Source organism: Salvia miltiorrhiza, unplaced genomic scaffold (assembly GCF_028751815.1).
Source record: "Salvia miltiorrhiza cultivar Shanhuang (shh) unplaced genomic scaffold, IMPLAD_Smil_shh original_scaffold_447, whole genome shotgun sequence".
NCBI lineage: Eukaryota > Viridiplantae > Streptophyta > Magnoliopsida > Lamiales > Lamiaceae > Salvia > Salvia miltiorrhiza.
The window spans coordinates 380,155-389,932 of record NW_026651550.1 but is presented as its reverse complement, the minus strand read 5'-3'; the positions used below and the strand labels follow the sequence as shown (position 1 = coordinate 389,932).

The 9,778-nt window shown below is 38.1% G+C and overlaps 1 protein-coding gene across 1 annotated transcript; it reads right to left on the bottom strand.

Moving 5' to 3' along the window:
* Nucleotides 1-943: 943 nt before the first annotated feature.
* On the bottom strand, nt 944-3,991 carry LOC131004624 (receptor-like kinase TMK4). Its single transcript, XM_057931323.1, has 2 exons — nt 1,693-3,991; nt 944-1,605 (listed from the first exon to the last, which is right to left on the bottom strand). Exons 1-2 carry the CDS (start codon nt 3,875-3,877, stop codon nt 1,100-1,102), a joined length of 2,691 nt encoding a protein of 896 aa, XP_057787306.1. The 5' UTR covers nt 3,878-3,991; the 3' UTR covers nt 944-1,099.
* Between the last annotated feature and the right edge of the window lie 5,787 nt (nt 3,992-9,778).

Below are 9,778 nucleotides of genomic sequence, written 5' to 3'. Positions count from 1 at the left end.
TAATATATGAAGAAGTCAACAACGTAAACACTAAACAGGCCAGGCCGGATGAGGTTTCGTATTTATCTGCTGGACATGCAGATTTAAAGCAAAACAGGTACATATACGGTGTCAAAGAAAAAGACAAAAAAGAAGAAGAAAGAAAATATGATGAGAAAGAATGTCTGCACATAAACTACGGTCAAATTTCGATTTAATCAAATAAAAAATTTGGGCAAAAGCACACGAATTATGTCAATTGAGATCATCTACCTCACTTTTAATGTCCCACTTTTAAATTAGGTTTTAATCATTTTTCTGCTTCAATTTTAATTTCTCTCGTCTCTTAGTATAAGTTTTTGTGTGTGTGTGTGTCTTAGTATAAGTTTTTTTTTTTTTTATTAAGTCTTAGTATAAGTTAAGATAATTAACTTAGGGCTCATTCATCCAATAGACTTTTTATTTTTATTTATTAACTTTTAAATTAATAATTGATTATTAGAGGTAAATAATTCAAAAATGTATATATATATATATATATATATATATATATATATATATATTTATATATATATTTTTTATAATTTCAATTTTAAGTGATAAATGATAATTAAGATTTGTTATATACTAGCAAATATTTATAAATTGTAAAATTAATGGCGGGACAACAAAAATTATGGGACAGAAAATCCCATATGAAATTATAAATATATATTTTTACTTACTTTGTTTTGGTTCACAGGTAATCATCATATCGTGCTGGCAAAAATTAACCAACAAATTACATCGCTTGAATACAGCCTGGATTATGCGTTAGGACAAAGGCATAAAACAACCCATAACTAATCATGGTTGAAATATTTCACACATGCATTTTCTATGAAACACTTTTTTCTAAAATCAGTTCCTACCTGCTACATCAGCAAATCATGATTGTAGTACTACTCTCATGATTTTGCTAGTGTTGAGCTCGAAACCAATGAATTTAATACATCATATCAAAACAAAAGAAGTACTACAAATTAATACGTACAAGTCAATTTGTGACCGGGAAAGAATGAATTGAATACAATTTGCAAACTTGTATAAATAGTAGTAACTCGAAATTAAACAAGATATATCATCTACAGTCCGTGGAGCTAAATGTGTCGAATGGCTTCCCAGGGATGCTCGACTGTGTCTGGCTGTACGATGAATCATGGAACATTCTAGAAGTTCCTTCCTCGTGTTGCCATCTCTCAAGGGCTTGAGGAAGACTCATGTCGAGATCGATGGTATAACTGTCGTCTTCCTCAGGCCTCGAAGGCTTCCACCGCTCGACGAGGGGTCCCAAGACATTGACAGCGTGTCCCATGTCCGGTCTCTGGGACGCCTCACGAGCAGTGCAATGCCCTGCCAATTCGGCCACCTTGCAAATGCTCTCGTAAATCTCATCATCAAGTTCAAGAATTGTGTCTATGGACTTCCGCAGGGCATCATTGTTCACGAGAACCCTGCGGAACCATGTCACTAGATGAGACCTTTCTTCCGGGACGGTCTCATCTAGTGCTTTTTGGCCCGTAATAATCTCCATTAAAACTACTCCGAATGCATATACATCAACCTTGGTCGTAACTCTGCCGGTAGCTGTTAAAGAGGAAAACAGGAACCATTAGGACCTTCAATATTACTCAATTGAATTAATGAGTATGAGCAAAAGTATGATAAACGTACCAGCATATTCAGGAGCAAGATAGCCGAAAGTTCCGGCCAAACGCGTCTCGACTGAATAGTTCCCATCAGGCGCGTTCTTGACGAGACCGAAATCCGCGACTTTGGCCCTCATGTGATCGGATAAAAGTATGTTGGAAGGCTTCAAATCTCTATGAATGAAGCTCTGCTGCGCCAAACTGTGGAGATACTCGACGCCTCTAGCCACGTCCAATGCAATGGTGACCCTCTGTTTCCAATTAAGATGCTGAAAGCCAAGCTCTTTCCACTCAAACAAATGCTGGCTTAGAGTCCCCTGCGGCATGTACTCGTAAACCAGAAGCCTCTCGCTCTCGTTCATGCAGTAACCTAACAATGCAACCAAATGCCTATGCCTGACTTTGGTGAGCACACTGATCTCTGCTTGGAACTCCTTCATCCCCTTGGTCCCCATCGCGCCCGCCTCCATTCGTTTCACCGCAATCTTGGTCCCATCGGGCAATTCGCCTCCGTAGACAACTCCGAATCCCCCTCTTCCCAGCACCTTCTCTTGGTTGAAATTGTCCGTCACTTGCCTTAGAACCTCTATTGAGATCGCCACGTTTCCACCTTCCAAGGTTGGGCCGTTTTCACCACCACTACTACTCATGATGCTATTGCTCTGTGCCTTCCCCTTCTCTGACCTCTCTACGTCTCCCAGCGTACTCTTCCGTGTCTTGACATAGCATTTGTACGACACGAACAACACAACTAGGATGAAAAACACGACTGCTGCTGCTGCCACTCCGCCAATTAGGCCACCCGAAACAGAGCGCTTAGACGAAGGTGGGGGGTTCGTGCTAGGCGCTTCGCCTCCTCCGTTGTCGCTCACATTCTTACCAAGTAACACATTATTATCATACAAAAACTTCACTGACTGAGGGAAAGCCGGAATCTCACCGGATAAATTGTTGTTGGACACATCGAAAGTTTGGAGCTGAGGCAGAGCTGTAAGAACACTAGGAATCATACCGCTTAGGTTATTATCATTCAACACCAAATTCCTCAACGACGTGAGATTCGAAAACGCCGGCGAAATGCTGCCGGAAAACCCCTGCTTCGCCATGTTGACGACCGTGACGGTCTTTCCCTGCGAATCGCAGTTGACAAACCTCCACGATTTGCAAGCGTCGTTGCCCACCCATGACTCCGCCAAAGGCATCGGGTAGCCAAGCGCTGCGGCGGCGTCGAGCAACATGGTCACCTGCGGGTCACAGGGGCCTGGCTCATCCAAGCAGAAGCTGTTGGTAGTTCCGATCGTGGCGACAACTCCGCTCGGAAACACCGGGTAAGGACCCTGCAGCTTGTTGTTCTGCATCGTGATGTTGACGAGCTTCGGCAAGCCCATCAACGACGGCGGCACGACACCGGTGAAGCGGTTGTCACGGAGCTGCACATCGAAGAGGTTGACGCAGTTTGATAAATCAGGAATGGCGCCGGAGAAGGCGTTGGCTTGCAGCCAAACTTGGGAGAGCTGCGTCATGTTGGATAAGACATCAATCCCGCCGGATAAGCCCTGCAGCTGATTGTTGAGCCAGAGATTCTGAATCTCGGAACCGGAGAAGGAGTGCGGGAGGGGTCCGGTGAGGTTGTTGTACGACAGCTGCAGCTTTTGGAAATTGGGCAGCGACGCGAAGATGTCGGGGATGGCGCCGGTGAGGCTAGCGTTGCTGGCGAAGAGGGAGACGAGATTAGTGCTTTCAGTGAGGTAAGGCGGGATCTGCCATGGAGGGAGATTGAAGTTATCGCTGATGCTGAAGGATAGGAGATTTGGGAGGCCTAAGAGGAAATTTTCCGGGACGGCCGAGAAGCGGTTGTCGTCGAGGTAGAGTGACTGGAGGGAGGAGATGTTCTGGAAGGAGGGGAGGGGGCCGGAGAGGGAGTTCTTTTGGAGAGAGAGAGACTGGAGGTTGGAGAGAAGGTTGAGGGTGGAGGGGAGGGAGCCGGAGACGGAGGCGGAGTTGAGGTTGATGGAGGTGACGAAGGAGGAGGTGGAGTCGCAGATGACGTTGGACCAGTCGCAGAAAGGGGTGGAGGAGGACCAGCCGGAGGGGGCGGGTGAGAGGGAGGAGAGGAGGCTGAGCATGACGGAGGAGTCATCGCCGGAGGAGAGGAGGAGGTAGGCTAGGAGGTGGAGTAGGCGGAGGAGGTGGCGGGGGGCCATGCCCATGTGGTGGAAGAATATTGTGAAAGGGAAGAAAGTGATGAGAGGGTTGAGTTTGAAGGAGGTTTCTGCTTTTGTAGGATGTGCTGTTTGTGGGGGCAGGACAGAGCTTGCTCAAACTTGGTATGCCCAATTATCATACTCACCATCTCCTAAAAACATGCATAGTATAGGACGACACGAATTTTAAAAAATCTTATAAAGTTTAGTGTGAGTGAGATCTCACATTAATTGTGATGTTTAGTGAGATAATTATTACTATAAATAAACTATATATGTTTATATGGAACGGTCGAAAAAGGAAAAATATGCATGTTTTTATGGGACGGAAGGAGTATTAAATTTTCAACTATTTGTTTACTATAATCTATTAATCTTCAACTTATAATTTGATTTGTCTAACAAATGTCCCTATTTTTAATTTATTTTAGAGCGTGTTTTCTTTAGTTGATAAATATATCATGAGAGAATGAAGAATAATAAAAATTATTTATCCCTTTAAATTTTCTTTTACTTTTTTCTCATTTTTTATAAAAAAGAATTTTACAATTTCACATCCCTTCTTTTCACTCCCTCCATAATTAAATTGAAATGAGGAATGAAAAAATGGTTTATTATTATTATTATAAACAACTTTGATCTTTTCGCATTTAGGGGTGTGCATTCGGTTATTCGGTTCGGTTTTTGTTAAAATCAAACCCACCAAATTATATTCGATTTTAAAAAAAATTCGAATCGAACCTAATTAACCGAAATTTTTAAAATTAAAACCGAACCGAACCGAACCGAACCAAAAATCGAATTAATCCGAAAAATCGATTTTTTTTATAAAATTATATATATATATAAAAAAAAACTTCTCAAAATTATGTTATACTATATTTTATCATTATCCATCATTCATTTCAAGAAAATATAATTATAATATTATAATCAGGATTAGATAATAAATTAAATATTAGAAAATTATAACTAAAATATTATATATATATATATATATAATATAAATATAATTTGATTTTCAATTTTGTTCGATTTTTAAAAATTCAAACCGAACAGAATCAAAAAATCAAATTCTTATGAACAAGAAATTGAACCGAATTGAAAAATCAAAAAAATCGAATCATATTTTAAAATTTCGATTTAGATCGATATTTGCACACCCCAAGATGCATCTTCCTAGAAGGAAGGGCTAATTTGGATGTACGCATTTTCAAAAAGGGGTTATTGCCAGAAAATACATATACTTTGTCAATTTTCTAGTTTATATCATGACCTTATAATTTGGCCAGAAAATACATCAATTTTCAATTTAATTGCAATTATAACATGACTTTATAGTCTGGCCAGAAAATACACCAAGTTTCAATTTATTCTCAATTATAACATGACCTTATTTAGATTTATTTTCATCATAGATGTATTAATATTTATTGTATTTATATTAAATTGTTATGTATAAAATATTTTTAATTGATTGATTAATTTTTATAAAAATTAAGTTAGATGATCAATTATTTCATAATATATATATATATATGTATTTTAAGCCATCAATATAATATCTTGTTATATATATATATATATATCTACATTTTCAACACACAAATATATATATATATACATATAAATTTGATTTTAATATTCTATTAATATATTATATATATAATAAGTATTTATTTATTTAAATTATGAAATTATAAAATATTAGGACCAATAAAAAAATTACGTACGTATATAATAGAAACTATGTTAAAAAGTAAATAATATTATATATTATTTACATATAGATGTATATTTATAAAATATATATGTATTTATATATAGTATATTGTGAGATGAAAAGAAAATTAAAAATATTTAATGTATTAAACTTGGTATTATTATACTAAATTAATTACAAGGTCATGTTAAAATTGAGAATAAATTGAAACTTGGTGTATTTTCTGGCCAGACTATAAAGTCATGTTATAATTGCAATTAAATTGAAAATTGATGTATTTTCTGGCCAAATTATAAGGTCATGATATAAACCAGAAAATTGACAAAGTATATGTATTTTCTGGCAATAACCCCTTTCAAAAAGGATTGATTTACCTTGTTTTGAATTCCTATTCTTTATTGATAATTAGTAGTATTGTACAAGTGCAATGCACTATATATACATTTATCTATATTATATAGTATTCGTATGTGTCAATTAGCTGAAAATTAATGGATTAATCCAAATAAAACAATAAAATTAAAGGGATAAGCAAAATAATTAAAATTTGAATATTTGATCTGAACCAAATTAAAATTTAAAATTTACTTCAAATTTTTCGAATCTTCGAACCGGATTGGATTTTAGGCGAATCTCTGATTTTTGGATTGGATTGGGTTGAAACTTTTAAAATCCCCCCCGGCAAAAAAATATCTGAAATTCAAAACTTGATTTGTCATTCTGAGCAAAACTCCGAACTTGGTGAAATCCTTTCCCGACGAGCCTTTCTTTATATTTTTCAACTTCACCTTTTGAAATTCTTCTTAACCTTATGCACCCACTTGACTCCAATGGCCTTGTGCCTTTCTGGTAGTGTCACGAGCTCCCACGTATCATTCTTCTTTATTGATTTGATCTCTTCGTCTCTTACGACTCGCCAATTTTCATTATTTGCTGGTTTTTCAAAACTAACAGGTTCATAATAAGCAGATAGGCAGAATAAGGTAAGATCTTTTAACCTTTCCGTATTCTCATATATCTCGTCCAAACTCCTTACGCGTGGTGTGGCTCTTTCATTTAAGAAAGATGGTGGCGAGTCTTCAGTAACTAGTATAGGTGAAGCTGGTGGAGTCACTAGCTCTTGCTGGACTTCTTCGACTTGCTCGACAGGCCTTTCATCTTCGAACTGTGGGATGAAGGTGAAGTCATCACTAGGACTGAAATCCCAGACTCCTTCTTCGTCGAACTCCACGTCTCGACTTATCACTGTTTTCTTGGTATTTGGATTATATAACTTATAGCCTTTAGAGTTAGAGTCGTACCCGATAAATATGAATGCTTCACTTTTATCATGAAGCTTCTTCATTCTCTCATCTGGTACATGCATGTAGGCTTTGCTCCCAAATACCTTTAGGTGGGAAATTCCTGGCTTTCTCCCGCTCCAGGCTTCTTGTGGAGTCATTCCCCACACGCTCCTTGTCGGCGATCGGTTGGACAGGTACACCGCGCACGCCACTGCTTCGGCCCAAAACTCTTTAGGCAGATTCTTTGTCTTTAGCATGCTCCTCGCCATCTCCATGATTGTTCTGTTCTTTATTTCCGCCACTCCGTTCTGTTGGGGGATCTTGGAACTGTCAGTGGCCGCCGAATTCCATTTGCTTCGCAAAACTCCAAGAATTCCTTGGATGTGAATTCTCCCCCTCGATTAGACCTCAAGGCTTTGATTTCTCGTCCGCTCTCCTTCTCGACGGTAGCTTTGAATTTCTTGAATGCTTCAACTTCTGACTTCTGCTTCAAGAAATATACCCACAGTTTTATAGAAAAATCATCAATGAAGAGCAGAAAATAATTATTTTTACCGAGGGAGCTTGGATTTATTGGCCCACACACGTCAGCATGAATCAACTCCAGTGGCTTTTGAGTTCTTGAGCTTGACTCATTTGGGAATGGCTTTCTGAACTGCTTCCTGAGTAGACAACCTTCGCAGAGTTGATCGGGATGTGTGATGGATGGTAGGCCTCTCACCATCTCTTTCTTTGATAGCAACTCCAAACCGCCAATATTTAAGTGCCCAAACCGAAGATGCCACAACCAAGACTTATCTTGGTAACACGCTTTCAGGCATTTTATCGCGTCATTTTGAATATTCAATAAGAACATTCTATTTTTAGACATTGGCACCTTGGCAATAAGATTATTTTTGCCATCTCTTATTGAAAGGTTATAATCTCTCATGTGAATATCATAACCTTTCTCTAAGAGTTGTCCCAAACTTAAGATATTATTTTTCATATTGGGCACATAATAAACGTTGGAAATAAATTCATGATTTCCATTCTTTAAGCGAATTAAAATTTTTCCTTTTCCTTTAACTGGAATTTTAGATTCATCACCAAAGGAGACATTTCCACTTACCGACTCATCAAGCTCCACAAACATGCTTCTCTTTTCGCACATGTGATTGCTAGCACCAGTGTCAAGGTACCATGTGTCATCTTGTCTTCCAACTTCTCCTTTATATGCCAGAAGCACACTCCCAATTTCTTTACTTGTATTTTCAGCATAATTGGCCTTCTCGTCAATCCTTAATTTTTCACTTCTGCACTCGGAAGCATAGTGCCTAAATTTATGGCAATTATAACACTTTATTGAAGATTTATCGTACCTCGACTGTGGGTTGCTCCTCCTTCGACCACTTGTATACTCGATTCTTTCATTGTTGTTGATGAAGCCTCCTCGTCCTCGTCCACGTCCACGTCCACGGCCTTTGCCTCGATCTTGTCCTTGGCCACGCCTTCTCACGAATTGTCCACGACCATTGCTCGGACCTTCTTCTTTATCTTTTGAGCTTACTTGCATTTTTAAAAGTTGCTCTGAAATCTCTTGCTTTTTCTTTTGCTTCTCCTCATATGCTTGCAACAACCCCAATAAGAGATCGATGGTCATCTCCTCCAAATTTTTAGTTTCTTCAATTGTGATTACTATATGCTCAAATATTGGAGTTAGTGAGCGCAATACTTTCTCCATAATTCTTACATCCTCCAACTTTTCACCATTTCTTTTCATTTGATTAGACACCACCAAGACTCTTGAAAAATAATCTGAAATCGATTCGGACTCTTTCATATGCAAAGACTCAAACTCTCTTCTTAAAGTTTGAAGTCGTACCTTTTTTACTTGCTCCGCTCTTTTGCACGTGTTCTGGAGCTTCTCCCACGCTTCTTTGGCGGTATTCGCATTCGAGATCTTCTGAAAATCGTCGTCCCCCAGCGCTTGATAAATGAGACAGAGAGCCTTTTTGTCTCTCTTTCTCGCATCTCGCAATCTATCCTTTTGTTGTTGGGATAGTGCGGCCTCGTCCTGCGGCTCTTCGTAGCCGTTCTCCACGATCTCCCAAACGTCGTGGGCTCCCAATAGCGCCTTCATCTTGATGCTCCAATTGTCGAAGTTGCTTTTGTTGAGCATGGGGACTTGAAACGATTGTAGGTTGGCCATTCCACAGGTAGGATTTTATGGCTCGGATACCACTTTGTTGGAATATAAGTATATATAATGGAGAATTTATTTAATTGGTAGGAGGAAATTACCACTTTGTTGGAATATAAGTATATAATGGAGAATTTATTTAATTGGTAGGAGGAAATTTGGAGAAATTGGTTGTGGACGTGTGTGTGATTAGGAATTTGAGTGAGAGGATTGTAGTTTACTAACACAATCTTTCTTCAATTCACTTCCTTACTTTCTTCACTTACATGGTTACATATTTATAGTGGTAAGTAGTAGTAGCTAGATAATTCCTACATTATTTAGAATTCTCTCAACTATTACATTCTCTAGAACTCTCTATACACTCTAGATTTCTCTAAATCTAGCTAGCTATATCTTCTTAATTCTAACTTTATTCTCAATCATTATAGAATGCTCTTCTTTTTCTATCTCATCCTCAACTATTCTAGAATACTTTTTAGAAAATATCTATACAAATCAAGTTTATATTCCAACATTAATCGCCAAAGTCAAAGTATTATATGGCCACACACCTAATCTAAGCCACAACTCTCTAATGGGCCGAAAATAAAACTAATTAAATTTTTAGCCCAAAATAATAAGTTTATTACTTCTCGTCTCTTTGGGGCTCCTTCAATATTTAGCATATATAAAAAACTTTATTCTTCTACTTTCTTACACTCGACTCCATCAACATC

Coding starts and splice junctions, on each gene's coding strand:
- LOC131004624 (XM_057931323.1), bottom strand. CDS start 3,877: ATGGGCATGGCCCCCCGCCACCTCCTCCGCCTACTCCACCTCCTAGCC. Junction 1,606..1,692: donor TCTTGCTCCTGAATATGCTG/GTACGTTTATCA, acceptor CCTCTTTAACAG/CTACCGGCAGAGTTACGACC.